The 18357-nt window shown below is 42.1% G+C and overlaps 1 protein-coding gene across 1 annotated transcript in view; it reads left to right on the top strand.

Annotated features, from left to right (window-relative positions):
- The window catches only part of RNF112 (ring finger protein 112), a 224447-nt gene that overhangs the window by 186547 nt on the left and 19543 nt on the right, over positions 1–18357 (top strand). Inside the window, exons 12-13 of the mRNA XM_078652573.1 lie at positions 5888–5941; positions 7503–7577. Of these exons, the coding sequence (XP_078508699.1) occupies positions 5888–5941; positions 7503–7577 (129 nt within the window). The remainder of the gene's footprint in view (positions 1–5887; positions 5942–7502; positions 7578–18357) is intronic.

Below are 18357 nucleotides of genomic sequence, written 5' to 3'. Positions count from 1 at the left end.
ATCATGCTTTAGTGATACAGTTATATAAAATATAAAACATGAACTGAGAAACACTCCTGCCCCTGCCTTAATGGCAATGCTATCAGTGAACTAAGAGACAAATCAGGTATCACGTATACCCTATATGTGGGCAGGTTCTTATTATACATGGAGCAAACGTTTAGTCTATTGAATCAAACAGAAGAGGTTTTTTGTACAGCAGAAATGTTGAACTCGCAATTTAAATGTGCTCTCACATGTGATAATGAAGAAAAAAGCAGGTCTTTAAAATAAAATATTTGCCTAGGATCACACCATTTGAGACCTGTTTAAGTACATTACAGTTAGGTCGAGTGGATTATTGAAGTCACTGAACCTGTGGTCTAGTAAAAAATTTCTGATATTTCAAGGCCTGATCTCCTATCGAAGCGATTAAAAAGGGGATGATGGACGGAGAGTTTGAGCAAATCAAACACTCACCCCCAGTCAAACCATGAACATTAGATCCTGAGCTGAAAGGGAGTACGTCGATTCAAAATATCAAGTCCAGATTTACAAATTTTTTCGTTTTATTCTTCTTTAGTTTTTCAATCTTTAGTAGAGTCCAATCTTCACACGTACAAAAAAACAACCGCTTTTAATCTTTGTTGTGAAACTTTTACAAAAAAAGCTGTATTTTAAGGTTTGAACGAAAGCCACTTTGTTTATTTAATTGTAAATAGAAAGCGATTTGATTTTGATATCCCCTTTTGATTGGATTGTAATTATGTTTATATCTATTGTAATGCTTACAGCCCTGACGAAGTCGTTTGGTCTTGATGACCTTGACGAAACACGTGTTGGCAGCGGTTGTTTTTTTGTACGTGTGAAGATTGGACTCTACTAAAGATTGAAAAACTAAAGAAGAATAAAACGAAAAAACTTGTAAATCTGGACTTGATATTTTGAATCGACGTACTCCCTTTCAGCTCAGGATCTAATGTTCATGGTTTAATTGTACAAACGTGGCCCCTTTGGAGTCGCATTTTGTTTGATCCTGGTTGGGTGACCGGTATCTGATCCTTTTTGAGCTTACCAAATATTGTTTCTTGTCAATAACATTTTTCTTTCCAGCGCAAACTTTCCCCATTCACCCGTTCTTCTTTGTGCTGTACTCACCCCCAGTCAACTGATCTGGGTTTAATCCATCACCATTCTTTAGCTCACTCAGCCACCCCAGTTCAGACATGGCCATATGCAAATCAGTCGGACGTGGTACCTCATGGGAACAGTACAGCCCGAACTGCCAAGCCATGTCTTCCCTGGACCGGAAACAAGCATCCTGGGACCGGTTTCGGATTCATAATCCTCATCAGCCAGGCTATCTTGAATCCAGTGGCCAAGTGAGCAAGGAGATGACATGGCTTGGCAGTTCGGGCTGGACTGTTCCCATGAGGCACAGGGTCAGACTGATTTGCATATGGCCATGTCTGAACTGGGGTGGCTGAGTGGGCTAAAGAATGGTGATGGATTAAACCCAGATCAGTTGACTGGGGGTGAGTGTTTGATTTGCTCAAACGCTCCGTCCATCATCCCCTTTTGTATTGCTTTGTTCGCCCTAAGTGTGGCAGGGTATGCTCAGACGTGAGAACCTTGCTCACTTGGCCACTGGATTCAAGATAGCCTGGCTGATGAGGATTATGAATCTGAAACCGGTCCCAGGATGCTTGTTTCCGGTCCAGGGAAGACATGGCTTGGCAGTTCGGGCTGGACTGTTCCCATGAGGCACAGGGTCAGACTGATTTGCATATGGCCATGTCTGAACTGGGGTGGCTGAGTGGGCTAAAGAATGGTGATGGATTAAACCCAGATCAGTTGACTGGGGGTGAGTGTTTGATTTGCTCAAACGCTCCGTCCATCATCCCCTTTTGTATCGCTTTGATCTCCTATCGAGGCATAGATGTTGGCCATATAGAACACTGATTTGTCTTTAGAAAGTTTAGATGATAGCCTTCTGACGTCATTGTCATCTGTATTTTCCAGACAGCTGATGTCAGCATTTTTGAAAATCATTGTGACCACACCATTCTTCTTTTTATGAGCCGGCAACAGTGAGACAGTTTCGCACCCCGAATAGAGCATAAGTTGGGATTCATTCTCCCCAATTCTTGTTTCACAGAGTAGCATAAAGTCGCCTTTGGATTTACAACAGTAGTCTAACACCTTTTTTCCTTTTAACCGGACGATTATTTCCCTTAGTATTCAGCAATATTACTTTAATCCGTTTGTGTGCCCTGGGCTATGGATGGGTTGTGATTTGCAACTGTACTGCGGCAATAGACAGGATGATAATTATATCTGTAAGGTCTACATTGTATATGGTTGTATGGAATTGGAGAATAATGATGTATGAGTTATATTGTTGTACTCAAAACAGATGCATCAGTGGCATGAGATATGAGCCTTTTTCCAAGGGAAATCAGTGGGAGTTATATAGCATATGGATGTACAATCACGGGAAATGTAAGTAAGAGCCTGTTTTTAATTGACTAAGAAAGAGCTCAATATGAGAGAGGAGAGAAAAGAGAAAGGAAACGCATAAGTAAAATGATAATATTAAGATCCATCAAACTTTGCCCTCCCCTCCCCCATTCACCCACCCAACATTCCTTCTTTTATAACTACAAGGCAGTGGCTGCCTTAAGAGGCCTCTGGCAGAACCAACTCCAGCTTATGAAACAAACCACAAAAACCGAATAACTGCTGAATTGCTCAATAACATGGTTTGGGATTAATAGTATCAGAACAAAGGTGCGAACAAACATAAGTAATATGAGAATCAGAGATGTTATGAAAAAAAACAGAATTATTCCTATATGATTAAGTTAAATCATTAGAGATGCCAAAAACAAGACATGGAGGAATGAATCGATGAATAAACATCTGTGCTATATACTGATTTGTGACTCGAATCAAAAAGGGAAGGCAAAGCTGATTTAAATAAGAACTCACTTGAGCAAGTAACTATTACCAAAACTTCGGCAACAAACAAAAAATTCCAGAGAAGATGCTTGGAAACTCTCCCCTTACAAGAGCATTGCGCCCACAGTTGTCACTTTATGTTCGAAATTATCCACAGAAGGTGGTTAGGAAGCTGTGGAAACACTGTTTCCATACAATATTTCAATGATTGTAGCCTAGTCAACACACATAGTTAGCCACACATTTACAGGATGTTAACAATGCCTTCCAGCCTACAAAGTATAAAGGTCCTGAAATGATTCCAACATGAGCATAACAGAAATACAAAGTAGAGTAGAATTTATCAGACCATCCTGATACAAACTTAAATGTCCATTTGAATTTGATATAGATATTTCTTGGCGTCCAATTCTGCTGGTTCATTCAAAACGAAGCCTTTTCTTTCATGTATTAGTCCTATTTTCAAAGGACCAGCAAATGAGAAAAGAATATTATGCTATTTCAACTCAGGTCTTAAAGACAGGGAGCATTTCCTCCATACTACCGTCGCCTTGGCATAGTCCTGGGATATTCCTATCTTTGACCTATTCATCTGGTCGAGTGAGTTCCAAATATTGAAATCTAAACAGTCTGAATGTAAGGACCCAAGGTGATTTAGAATTTGGTGAGCCTGGTGGATAGCCTGTGTGCATATCTAATCTCCATAATTGTAAGAAGCTTGCCATTTTTCACGTTTTCTGGCAGGCTGAATATTCTAAGGTTTCTCCTTCTACTCCTGCCATCCAATTCCGTGTCCTCTCTTTCCTGGATTTCAACCATTTTTTATAAGGCTTTTCTGATTAAGTTTTTTAATGCAGACTGAGAATCCTCTGTCTGGCTTATTCTTCAGTCAGCCTCGTCAATCCTGCTTGATAGTGCTTTGACATCACCCCTCAAACCTCATTTTATTTTGCATGAACTCCGTATTTAATTTTGTACTTTGTTGGAGATCATGTAGGATGTTCAACCTTTGAAGTCTGGGATAGGCAGATCCTGTTTCGTTCTTTTATTTCCTGTTTTTTGCTCTTTGAGATCTTTATCTCTGGATTCCACCATTTTTAAGGTCTTGAAGTTTTTAGAGTATATAAATGAAATGCAAACCGATTATCTCTTGGAGAATCCTCTTTTTGTGGGCCTAGGACATCTCTGCCAGGATGTAAATCGTCATCTCGATGCTACTTATCTGTCACATCATATCGAAAGCATATCATTGACACGCCCGAGTTTTATATTTTTTGTGAATATGTTAAAAAACATTAGAATCCTGCACGTAGAAATCACCTTAGAACCCCAGGAGATGAGCTTTACTGGCACTTGATATCACCATGTTGTACATCAGAGAAATGTTCATCTGTAACTGAGGCCCACGCTCAGCACCAGGCCACATAAAGCTACATTGTAGTTAAGCATCAATGTCTCACAGTGGCACTAAAAACCTAGTTTTCACCTTCTACATCACGAGAGGTTGTCAGGGCTCGAAACTATTGTGAAGGCCCGGTCGCATCACTGCAGGATTTCTTCTGGAGCCGCGAGGCCTCTATGGCGCTGTTATGTAGTCAGTCGGTTGGCACAAGGATCAAGGCTCTACAAAGGGAAACAAAGCAATTCTCAGATTCAGTGCAGCTACCCAGTCCTTTCAATCACTCATGTAAGCCATCACCTGTCTTCTGGAAGCATAAAATTGGGTTTGTTTGTGGCGGAGCTCTGCTCCTAAGTGGCATCAACTGCACTTATGCCCTACTTACCACTATCTAGAATCTGAGATTAATAATTGAATAGCATGTGAACAAACCACGTGATAAAGATGTGGTGGAGTGAGGGAGCGAAGTGACCGATTGTATCAGTGAGATTTTTCTTATTTTGCACTTCGATGAACCTCAGGGCACAATAAACACTTCTTCTTGTACATGGTGGGGATCTTAATCAATTTGTAGAAAATATATTAGTATTCAATTCAACCTCAAAACTAGAGCCAAAATAACCGATTGATTCTCCTGCAGTAGTCCTCTATCCAATCATCTATTTTTCTTTCCTCTTAATGCTGATATCACTTACCACCGTCTTATAAATTGACTCCTGTTTCCCCACTTGCTGTCTAGTTTGGTTTCGGAGGAAGGGTTGCTACTTTCTTGCTACTGGTCCTCAATATGCTTTTAAAATGGGGACGAGTCCGGTGACTCTCACTACTTCTATGTCGCTGTGCTCCCAACTCAGAAGCATGTCTCTCCTTGGCTTCTGGGTCACGACAATTCTTGTGTCCACCCATCTACCTAGCCACTGAGGAAGACTCTGCAGCCTGCCTTGGCCCAGTGCTTTGTTTTGAATGGCCCACTAGCGCCTGGTCTAGTGTATATGGGAAATGGACAGTACTGACAACATACCACCATATTAGCCGCTAAATGGGGAACGGAAATTCCTCTCCTACAGAACTGGAGTAGTCTTCTAACCTTAAAGGAACACAAGACATTTGCCGTCATTACCGTAATGCATGGAATGACTGAGTCTATTCTGTACCTTGTAATAGAGATGAAGGAGGGGAAATGGCATTCTTCGTATACACAGTGTCTGATGCTCTTCTTGGTGTAGCAGCCATCCCACTGACAGAGTATTGGAGACTCAGACCCACATCTATCTGCTTTTATGTTTATGTGTGTACTCATTTAAAGAAAGCTTTATCTGTTTTGATATTAAAGTAGCGTCTTTTTAAAGCTAGAAATGTCCAAATGATATGATGCAACTGTGGCGATAGTAACTCAATAGACAATTTATTGTTGCTTCTGTCCTTGCCCAGCACTGATCAAAATGTTTCCCTTCACTGCCTTACACTAGCAGAATATGCATATGTTTTTGGTTTCAGAGTTGTGATTGTGCTCTCATTTGTGGCTTTTTTCATTCTCCTCTCCTCCAGAAATTTGTGGAGCTGATAAAGAAAAACGAGTATAGCTTTTCGTCCCCTTTGGAGGTAATGTGTATTGTTCTTTTGTTTTCTGTTATGAACAACATCCTTTGCGTCCATGCTGTTCCCAGCTCCAACAGCCTGTATGCTTTGTCCTTGGATATCTGTTCTGCCTGTCCATCATACACTTTGAACGGGTGCCATTTTTCTCTCCTTTCCTCTGCTTGTCTGTCTAATTATCTAGATGTCTCTGTTGTTGTTCTCTAGCTCTCTTTCCTATCTGTATAGATGTATTTTTCTGTTCTGTGGCAGATATCTCTCCACTCTTCTAGAGTTCTTCTTCTCTAACCCCCTCCCTTACCCTCTCCTCTAAGACCTCTTTTATTTCCTGTCATTATAGCTGTCATTATCCCTGTTATTCTCCTCCTTTCCAGCATCCTACCTTTCCATGTTTTACCCTATAAGGTATCTTGAGCTCCCAGCCAATGACGTTATCCCTAGAAGGAGACAGAAACATAATGGTGAGCTAATATAGCTCTTTTCTGTTGCCAATCCTGCTGCCATGTGAAGAGTAAAATGTGTTATCTGTAGAATGAAGGATGCAGGTTTTCACTGACCACTCCATTTAAGTAATCAGTAATGAACAGTATTATTCTGAGTACATCAAGAAATGTTGGTAATAGCACAGAACTTGTAGCACAGCATCTGCCTGTGCTCGATCTCACACACCACCCCCCTGACATGAATGAGCACTATTAGGTACTTTCACTCTCCTCATAAATGTTCCAGTAAGCACAGAGCATCATGAGTCCTGGAGCTCAGATCATTGTCCTTCTCTGATGTCCAAACCTCAGCCTTCCTACTGCTCATGCTGACCGTCCCCCCATCTTCTGTGACATTGTCCATTATCTTCCTTTGTTCCACCCCTCTTATTTACGCTTCCTGCCATGTTACGCTGCCCTCATAGATTGGCGTGCCACCCCGCATACCGTCAGTTGTTCCAAGCATGTCATGTTTGAAGAATTTCAACAATCCCATTGGGAGTTCACTGCCCAGAATGCCTGTACGGCGTCCATTCATGCCTGTTAATGACATCACTAGTTTGTGACATCAATCATCGCATAATCCTTGAATGGTCATGTGCACACTGGAATCCCCATGTTATTCTGCACCCAACACCTCCTACGTGTGCACACTGGATCTTCGGTTCCTGCTCCTTTCGCACAGGCTGAGCTCCCATGACCCAGCAGCGCTCTAGGCTTTTCCTGAAGATATGTTGTGCTCTAGCAGGTGCACAGCCTCTGCACTGTGTAGAGCCTTGAGCTACAATCTTCCCTTCTGCGCACTTCCAACCATTGATTTTTATAGGAACGTCTCCGCCTAGAAGCACACAATGGTCTCCCCTTGCACATAATTTGCTTGGATGTGCGCTGAAGATGTCTTGCACTTTTAGACATACTCAAATATGGCTGTGTGTTATAGACCGAACACTTGTGTGCCAACATTTAAATTTGTGTGGGTGTGCGAGTTTTCCGGACATAGATTACCGCTCAGGTCTGGGAATGTTTATGAATTGTTTGGAATTGCTTGTGGTAGTAGTTTATCCTTACCTATTTCCCTTGTACAGATGGCCATAACGCTTCGAAACTTCCGAGCCAACGACAGCATGAAGAATGAGTATGCAAGCTTCATCGAGGAACAGGTAAGTACACATTGTGGCAAATCTTGTTCCAGGAATCAAAACTGAATGGGATTAGGTGAACTCTACTGAAGTAGGCATGGGCATTGGTGATGGCCATGAAATTCATGCTATTGAAATATGCATGGCAGAGATGACAGACTGAGAGACTAGTTTGTAAAAACAGCCTTTCTAGGAAAGGAGATTTAATTTGTGCAAAATTACAACTTTCAGTCCACTAAGAAAGAGGCTACACAAGGCACAAGCAACTGTAAATCAGGTTCTCGTCTTAAATTAACTTCTCTGACAGTCTATAGGGCTTGCCATTTGCTTCCTTCAGTACCAAGTGTTGGATGTTTGGTCTCCTTATCCCTGGAAACCCTAGGGAATTAATGTTCTGTTTGGCTAAAGGCCCTCTCTTTAAACTAATGTATTATGTATGAGTAGTCTATTTACACGGTGGCCCCTCCTCTGTTTACACAATTCATAAGAGAAATCTTAGCACTGAGTGATCATGGGCACGTGATGAGCAACAATACTGAAGATGTTCCTTCTTGTGTAACTTTCACACTGGGTGTGAATTAAATACAAAATAGTGGTTTGCAGTGCTTTGTTACACCCAGAGGTAAAGTGAATGACTTGGTGCTTTCCTCCACCCTCAGAAATATGTTCTCTTATTTCCTGCCATGAGGAATATTTGTAACAGTCGTTAAGCTTCTCTGACAGCCTCTGATCTGCCCTTCTCTCCTGCGTCCAACTGGCACTTGCCTATTGTCCAAAAAAAAAAGAAATAAAACACTTGATAGACACTATTGTTATTTAACAATGCTTTTCCACAAAATGTCCTCATGAAGCCCATGAAGGAACACTTTTGGTGACAAAGCCATAGTCAAAATGGCCTCAAGTGAAAGACATACCTAGAGTGGTAATAAAAATCTAGCCTAAGCTTCCTTTTCTAGAATCTCTGATTTCCGAGTTAGAACCGTACAGTCTTAGCTAGTTGAGCATAGCTTCCATTTTTGGGCGAAGAGAAAGTAGATAGAGGCTGTAACATGTCTGGGTTGGCAATAGAAAGAGGTGCAAAGTGAGTTCATAGTTGTTTTCCCGATTGGCACACCTTCCAAGACGAGGTGGTGGCAGCTGTACATCTGGATATCCTTCGTTAGCCCAGTGCGTTGGTTGCAAAAGGTCCCGCACTCAGTCGCTTTTTGCACCTAGCTTGTAAATGCTCCAATAAAATACCTTGCCCTCTACATTTGTGCACCCCTTAATAATGTACTGGTGTTCTGCATCATACCAACCATGTCTTAATCAAGCCCTAGTAGCCACAGTCCTCAGACGTGTACTCCTGTTATACTTCAAATGAGCAAATTCAACCCATGATCCAAACCTCTTACCCTCTGCGAAGTACCTCGAAAATGCAGTTGCCCAGAAATAACAATTATAGAACTACATCCTCTTCCACAACCTCACCTTGGCTCAGGAAGGACTGAACTTTCATCATTCATGGTTCTTCATAAGGTACTCGCCTATCGCACCTCTGGAAACAATGCTTGTCGCCCGCAGCCTTTCTGCAGTGACAGACCTTTGACCTCGGCATCCACAGCTAAGTCCGACAGGGCCAAATGGCTGTTTAATCTTTTGTGTAAAATCATTTCTGACCAACAGAACTCTATCAATAGCCGTAGGCCTTCAGCCCTTTCAAAGCCCTCCTGCAGTATTCTTCAGGGACTATTTTATCGTCTCTTCAATGCTTATATCTCCTCCCTTGGTAGTAAGAGCTCTAGATATTTATTTTTCAATAATCAGATGATACTTAACTTTTCTGAAACATTAAAAAGATGTGGCAGCTTTGGCCTTATGCCTATATTCCGGCCACAGATGAATACCCTCTAATTAGGACACAAAAATAGCATTTCTACTTCGAGCCAGAATAATAAAGGTCTGTAACAAACTCTCACCCTAAATGCCAAAGTACACTGTTCAGGACTCGGGCCTTATTACATCCCTCACATAAAAAATTATTACCAATGTCATTGTCTGAGCTCCAGGCATAAGGAACTGATGAATCCTTGTGTACTCCTAGCCCGGCTCTGCTTTTCAAATGTGGGTAAATTTTTTGCAGAGACATACATGTTACTCCTCAATTGAAGAAACAGACATAAAGATGGAAAACTGAGGGACTTTCAATTGAAAAGAAGCAAAGTACCTTTTGGATACAGCACCCTTGCATCCAAAAACGATAGCACTTGATATGGTTCTCAGGCCAGAAGGAGCACCATCTCCCAGTGCCGACCACAGACCTGAGAATGGGAGAGGAGGAGGTGCCCCGCACGATAAGAGACACCCTAGCGTTTAGTGCACTTAAGGCAGAGACAGCTTTTCCACTGTCTCGTGGCCTATAAGTAGGTCAGATGGGCTCTGCTTTGGGGCGGGTGCAGGTGGCACGTGTCACCTCTGGTTAGCGGAGGAAGTAGGTGCAAAAGATGTGAAAGGAGCTTTCGGTAAAAGGTACCAGTGACCCCCCCCCCCCCACAAAGCAGCTCCCGGATGCAGCACCAAAACAGTTTATGCTTAACAGAGAATGAATGTCGTGAGACTTGAATGTTCCAAATGGGAAGTATCGTTGGAGCTTACTTTGAAATTAGTGAACTTGGGCTTGCATGTCTCTCGTTGCCGTACAAAAGGGGGTGGTGATGGACGGAGCATCTGAATCAATCAAACACTCACACCCAGTCAAAAGATCTGGGTTTAATCCATCACCGTTCTTTAGCCCACTCTGCCACCCCAGTTCAGACATGGCTATATGCAAATCAGTCTGACCCTGTGCCTCATGGGAACAGTCCAGCCCGAACTGCCAAGCCATGTCTTCCCTGCACCGGAAACAAGCTTCCGAGGACCGGTTTCTGGCATTCCAGCCGTCTTCAGCCCGGCTTGCTTGAATCCAGTGGCAAAGCGAGCAAGGGACTCATGTCTGAGCATACCCTGCTACACTTATGGCGGCCAAAAGAGGTACAAAAGGGGGTGGTGATGGACGGAGCATCTGAATCAATCAAACACTCACACCCAGTCAAAAGATCTGGGTTTAATCCATCACCGTTCTTTAGCCCACTCTGCCACCCCAGTTCAGACATGGCTATATGCAAATCAGTCTGACCCTGTGCCTCATGGGAACAGTCCAGCCCGCCAAGCCATGTCTTCCCTGGACCGGAAACAAGCTTCTGAGGACCGGTTTCTGGCATTCCAGCCGTCTTCAGCCCGGCTTGCTTGAATCCAGTGGCAAAGCAAGCAAGGGACTTGCGTCTGAGCATAGCCTGCCACACTTATGGCGGCCAAAAGCGGTACAAAAGAGGGTGGTGATGGACGGAGCATCTGAATCAATCAAACACTCACACCCAGTCAAAAGATCTGGGTTTAATCCATCACCGTTCTTCCGCCCACTCTGCCACCCCAGTTCAGACATGGCTATATGCAAATCAGTCTGACCCTGTGCCTCATGGGAACAGTCCAGCCCGAACTGCCAAGCCATGTCTTCCCTGGACCGGAAACAAGCTTCCGAGGACCGGTATCTGGCATTCCAGTCGTCTTCAGCCCGGCTTGCTTGAATCCAATGGCAAAGCGAGCAAGGGACTCACGTCTGAGCATACCCTGCCACACTTATGGCGGCCAAAAGCGGTACAAAAGAGGGTGGTGATGGACGGAGTACTGAATCAATCGAACACTCACACCCAGTCAAAAGATCTGGGTTTAATCCATCACCGTTATTTAGCCCACTCTGCCACCCCAGTTCAGACATGGCTATATGCAAATCAGTATGACCCTGTGCCTCATGGTAACAGTCCAGCCCGAACTGCCAAGCCATGTCTTCCCTGCTTCCGAGGACCTGTTTCTGGCATTCCAGCCGTCTTCAGCCCGGCTTGCTTGAATCCAGTGGCAAAGCGAGCAAGGGACTCATGTCTGAGCATACCCTGCCACACTTATGGCGGCCAAAAGCGGTACAAAAGGGGGTGGTGATGGACGGAGCATCTGAATCAATCAATCAAACACTCACACCCAGTCAAAAGATCTGGGTTTAATCCATCACCGTTCTTTAGCCCACTCTGCCACCCCAGTTCAGACATGGCAATATTCAAATCAGTCTGACCCTGTGCCTCATGGGAACAGTCCAGCCCGAACTGCCAAGCCATGTCTTCCCTGGACCGGAAACAAGCTTCCAAGGAAGCTTCAAGTCCCGATGAGACCCTACTATCTAATACTTTTATGACTCAGTGAGGATGTGTTTTTTGGGTTTTTTTGTGGTGTTACACTTGAGGCACACTGCACTCATGTTTTACTCAATTTCAAGTCTTGGTAGGTGCCAACTGTGGATAAACGTTTTTTATATATATGTATCCATCTATCTATCTATCGTATATATATATATATATATATATATATATATATATATATATATATATATATATATATATATATATATATATTCACTGAAAAAAACATAGGTTTCAGGGGCGTTATAGTTAGTTGGACATTTCGCTCGTACAAAACCATTGAAATTCCACCGTTATAGTTGGTTCAGCTAACTATAACTCGCATGGCCACAATGCACTGTTGATGACATCACATATTACATCACTCATGACATCACTCGACATCTCAAGTGACATCACTGATGACATCATCCAGTGAATGTGTGTTTTTCTGAAAATTAAATGTTTTATATATGTATATCTCAAGGTCGATGGAAGAATAAATGGGTATATAAGTGTCTAAATGGATGATTTTTTTAAAAACATTGATTGTATAACTGACTGATTAGGCGTATCTTAGTGAATACATGGGTTAGTGAGTAATGTTTAAATATGTAAATATCTATCAGTCTCTTACTTTGTGTATAACTGGCTGCATGTGTTGGTAAGTAGCTACATGAGTGTCTATATAGGTTATTAGTTGTTTTTTTGAGTATCAGTAGGAGTGTCTGAGTGTCTGTATGGTTCGGTGGGGGATATTATGTAGTGCATAGATGCATGAATGAGTGACTCACTGTTTGTATGTGTTGAAGACCGCACTTGTGCAGGACTGTATGGGTGGATGAGTGTGTGTATGGGTGTGTTAGTGAGTGAATGACAGTCTCAATAGTGTCTTTATGAGTAACTACATATATTTTAAACTAGTATATGTGAGTATTGGTGTATATAAGTGAGTGTATGGGAGAGTGGGAGATTGGAAGAGTTCCGGTATAAATTAGTATGTGTTTGTATAAGGGATTGCTTAAGAGAGTAAGTATGTATAAGTTTCTGTAGCAGTAAGTGTAGTGGTGTGTGTATCACTGTTTATGCAATTTAATGGATGTCTGATACTTTGTTTGCATGTTTGACTATGAGTGTGAGTAACTATGGATGAGTGTCACTGTCTAACAGGATATATAGGTGTATAAGTACATATGATGAGTGAGTTCATGTATGAGTGACTGTATAGGACTGTTGGTGAATGAGTGGATGTGTGTATAGATTTTTGAATTACTGAATAGTTGTGTTGTAAGTGGTATTGGTATGTCCATTGTTTTGAAAAAGTTTGTTTCTATTTTTGAGTGTGTGTATCAAAGGTTATATTAGGGTGAGAGGTCTGTAACCTCTATCACAGTGGTGAAGGGAGGGGGCGGGGCCTGAGGTGACATGTGTGCAAACACGCCCTGTGGCGCGTTTTAAGTTGAGGAATTAATATCTCTTCAATCCTGAGCCCACCAGGTACCTCCAGTAAGCACCACAGAGCTGCGTTGCAGAGAGGTGTAAAAAGGAGCGTGGCCTCAGAACACCTCTCTGCAACGCAGCCCCCTGGCGCATACTGGAGGTTCCTGGTGGGATAGTTGGCCCCCAGGGACCCCCAGTATTCGAGGGGAATTCGTTCCCCATCTGCAGACGGGCCAGGGGGCTACCGAGGCACAAGATGGCTTCCAACACTTCCAGGTTTGGAGTGTTGACAGCCAATTAGCATACAGCTCGTGATCGGGAGGGTGCGTGGATCCTCCAAGGCCATAGATATATATGGGTATTTACTTTTGATTTTCTCAGCAACTACTGAATGGATTTACACCATTTAACAAAAAGGCCTCTTTCTGAACCAAGGGCTACCTCTTTGCTAAATTTGGGGTAATTCCGTTCAGCAGTTCAGGCTGTAGCCGTGTCTAAAGTTTCCTATGGGAAATTGCATTGGGAAAACATGTTTTGGGACCACCCTTTTTTCTTGGCCCCCGCTTGCCGAATCACCCCGAAACTTTCAGGATAGGAGCGGACCGGAGCGCCCCACGAGTTTTGAAAATTTCGCGAAGATTTATCAACTGGCGCCAAAGTTATTGGAAATAGAATGTTGTGAATTTCCTATGGAAAATAGGACCTAACTATAACTACCTACTGGCGACCGCCAGTAGGTAATATATATTTATTTATAAAAAGCAATGCAAGTGTGTAGGCCTCTAATTTTCATTTGGTATTGCATTTATTGGTGAGATGATTTCTCCTCTAAAGAAAATGTTTTGGAATGATGTCACTGAGAACTGTTGCTGCTCTCATAGAATGAAAGATTGTGCTGTGCATCTAACTCTAATGCCCCCTTCTTACACCATCCATGTAGATAATTTGTAACTATGATCTCCTCCCGTGTTCTTGGGGAGGTGGCCTCTGGTGGGTTGCATGTCACTTTTGCGGTCGAATAAACCGAACTACAAAAATATTGCATCCAGGTCATTGCCTTCCTTATATGGCAAGATATGCATATATTCACTATACTTAACTCTTCGTCCACTTTCCTAGACTTTACTTGCAATATAGTGGTAAGGCTGATATATTGGATGCAATATTATTGGAGGTCGATATTTAGACCACAGTATAGTAGTAGAGCACTCCTTTGGACTACATGTATAAACAGGTACTTTAAAGATCAATTCTCACCATCCATCTCATCAGTATGGTACTACCTACAGGGATGGTAGACGTCGTCACAAAGCTCTATATCTTGGGCTCAATATTCGATCAATTAACCCTACACCTAACAGTCTTTCATCTCCATCCTATCAGAAGACTTTTTCCAAGTCATCAGCACATCTGTTCAATGAGGAACAGAGCTCAATAAGCTAAAACAAGCTATCAAAATCCTGTTCATGAAAATAAAAGGTTCACATGTGAACTACAGGCCATTTGTTCTCTGCGTTCCAAGCCAAAATCGCTGCATTGCCGTCTCTCAGCTGACCAACTCTTCTCAGGTTGCCAGACCAAAATGCTGCACAGAAAAGGCAATCCTAAATATCAGGAAACAGTTACTCAGCATAGTGACAAAGGCCACAGTACAGCACGATTATTAAATCATTCTGGGGTCTTTGATAGAATTGACCACAAAATACTCTCCTACCTTAACACTGATTTTGCCATTTGTGGAAAATCCCATGCTTGGATACGATCCTTCCAAACAAATAGAAACCAAGACGTCAAACTAGTTCAGTACACTGGTAAACACAACAACGTTATCCTCTAGGTCCCCCAGGACCCGTCCCTCTTTCCGATACTGCCAAGCATGTACATGTGACCCCTGGTTGTTGTAATCTCCTCATTCAGTATAAAATTTCAAATTTATGCTGGCGACACTCAGATTTTTAAAAGACCTTCAACAAGACAGTCCCTATTCATCAGCCATTGCCCTTTGCCTGGTTGCCACCAATACCTGGAAGAACTGAAATGTCATTTGGCTAATCATGGACAAAACAGAATACTACTGTGTTTTATTAAACAATCCCTCCTTGCACAAAATGTGGTTGTTTATCACCAAAAATACTTTATTTCGGGTCTACACCATAAAAGCAGTAAATACAATCCATAAAAATTCCATAGAGCATTTCATCTAGATAACATACATTTAAAAAATAAGCAATCTAAATACACAGTGACGTTTAGGTGCCTCATTAAACTATGACACTGCACATGAGAAGTACGTGGGAACATAAGTACATTTTCCATATACTGAGGTCAATGCTGTAGAAACAAGTCGGCATGAGTTCAGATGGTTGCGCAGTGCGATTCAAGCTTAAAAGAATAAACACTCCTATACTCACAGATAGACCTTTGCATAGACTTTCAGCAGGCAAAGTTGAGGTTGTTGCACATAAAATTACCCATTCCATAGCAGCAAACATACACATTTAAAATGAAGTAGATCATAAAAAATCTGAGCAGTTAAAAACACATGGAGGTGGAGTGGAACCTAAGCACAAGTACTCCTTATAAACTGGCAAATGTGCATATTAAAACCAATTCACGAAATTGTGGTTGCTATGTTTGACTCTCATTCACCCCTCGAGTCCAATCATTTACTACAAATGCAAATTTTTTATCTCTGCTATACCATGTTGAAAATCTACCTCATGCTTGCCTTACCTCAAAGTATCCTCCTCATTCGAGTTCTAGTTTTATACACATTATTCTGCTGCTAATGTGTCTTTCTAAAACACCATTGAAGACCTGGACAAAACCTGAAGATGGTCCATAATGGAGTGATAAGAATAATGTTTTGATTCATCCAACTCGATAGGCGATGAGGCCTAGGAGGTGTGCGCACTGGTGTGTAATATTGTTTAGTCGATTGGGTTGTTTATCCACGCTCAACTTTCAATGGTCCCACCGCCCCGGGCCACTAATCAACAAGAATTCATAACTTATCCTGAAAGGAGCGCCTTGGTCACAATGTTAACAGATCTATTATTCAGGTAAAGGTGTTGTGCAATAAAAAGGGTTCATAGGCAGTCTTTGATGAATTTCAAACTCTGTGGCTTATTTAAAAAAAAAAAATCTAATTCTTAGATCCACACAATATAGTAACAAATCAATCAGCCAACGCGTTTTGTCCACACTTGGACATCATCAGGGCTACAAATTATGTATTGATAATCTGCTTCGAATTTCCTGTTCCAACCATCCCATTAATTAGGAAGTTTTCTGTGCATGCACGTGGGCTCACAATGCTGCTAACGATCCCGGGCGGTGTCAGCTTCCAGGCCGTCCGCCGGCCGTGGCTCTTCTCCTCCAAGTGATGGTTTCTTTTTCCCTATGGAGGGCTACAAAATTAACTTTTGAGAAATGATTGGTGCATAACTGGGTTCCCCTAGAGGACGTGTCAGCCTGGTGGTTATTTTCCTTAAGTAGGTTCTATAGGCTTTTACATTCTGTAAGAACTGAGTTTTAATGCTCAAACCTTTATTGACATGAGACTGCTCAGTCTCTTACATTTGAGGATTATAAGAATGGATAAGAGAATCACCCACACACATATCTCCTCTTCTGTTCCCTCTACTGGCATACGGGTCTTGTCTAACCCAATTCGATTTCAAGTTCCTTCAGTTTTCCATAAAACTAATGGTGTTCACTTTGAACTCAAGGCGTGCATTTTCGTATCCTCTCCCTGTGTAGCTATAGTAGGCTTCCAAGGCAACTCCAATGGTAAAAAGCATTTGCAATGCAATAGGTCTCGCAGTTGTTGGAGTTTGAGCCATTGGCATTGTAAATGGCAATGCCTTTTATTTATGGGTTGGCTTTTAAACCTAAATAAAAGGCATTGTCATTTACAATGCTAATAGGTTAAACTCTTGCAAATGCGAGACCTATTGCATTGCGAGGATTCCAGAGCTTCCCTGAAAAGGGTTTCTGATTGAATGAAACGTAGGTGATTGGGCAGTTGGTTCCATGCCTTGGTCCATATCACTGCGATTGATTTCCCCCCTTTTGAGACACACCTGAAAACAGGGGGTTTTAGTAGGTTAGGGTTGGATGATCTGAGGGTGCGGCGTGGCACATACCATGCGGACCTAGGCCGAAGATAGTGAGGGCCTTAGGAAAGTGGGTACGGGAGACAAAAGAGTATTTGAGTCCTGTTTTTTTTCCACATGAAAATGGGCACAGTAATTTTTCAACCCTTTAGGAAGCCAGGACGCATTTAAAGCTTTGAAAGAAAAATCATAACGACGAGAAATCACAATGAGTGTCTTTGTTCGTAATCATCTATACTAGGAAATGACAACCATCAAGGCACATTATTTACATTACATTTGCTAGACTATTACAAGTTATCTCTTTTGTATTTGTATTTTTATTTTTGTTTAATTTCAGGATTTTTTCATTTCGGAGTGGATGTAGGAGATCAGTAATTAACTTCATAGGTTACTTTATTTCAGTATATCTTTTGGGTTTATCACAATAGTAATGCAATGACTGTATCCACGTAGGTCTCTGTAGATGGTACATTCAAGTGGATTGAGGGAGCACTGTTGGATGGCGGTTTGGTGGTGACGGAATTGCCACTGGCCTAAGTAATGATTAGGAATAAAAATGAAAGGCGTCTTTTGTATAGATTGGCTGGAAGTGTGTGGACAATACTTGTTTGTGTATGACGACCTACGACACTTAAGTTATAGGCAACACAACACATAAGAAAATATCATAAGCAAGTCCCAACGCCACTCAGAAATGCCACAAGGCCAGCAACACAGCACACATGTTAAACTGCAATAGACATTCAACCAACCTAAAAATAAACCAAATGGTAATAAAAACCTTCTACCTTCTTTATTCCCCAAAACTAGAATCATACAACATTGTTTAATAATACATCGCCACTTAATGACCATTCATAATTTTGAAGCAAAATGTTCAAACTTCCTAAAAAACAATGGTAACACCAAAGTCCCAAGATGAACCAGACCACCAACAGACTGAGTCGTACCAAAAAAGTACTGCTGTATTACAGGGCCATACTACTAGCACACGTG

The sequence above is a fragment of the Lissotriton helveticus genome, chromosome 7 (assembly GCF_964261635.1).
Source record: "Lissotriton helveticus chromosome 7, aLisHel1.1, whole genome shotgun sequence".
NCBI lineage: Eukaryota > Metazoa > Chordata > Amphibia > Caudata > Salamandridae > Lissotriton > Lissotriton helveticus.
The sequence above is the reverse complement of the archived record's forward strand: the minus strand, read 5'-3'. Positions and strand labels throughout refer to the sequence as shown.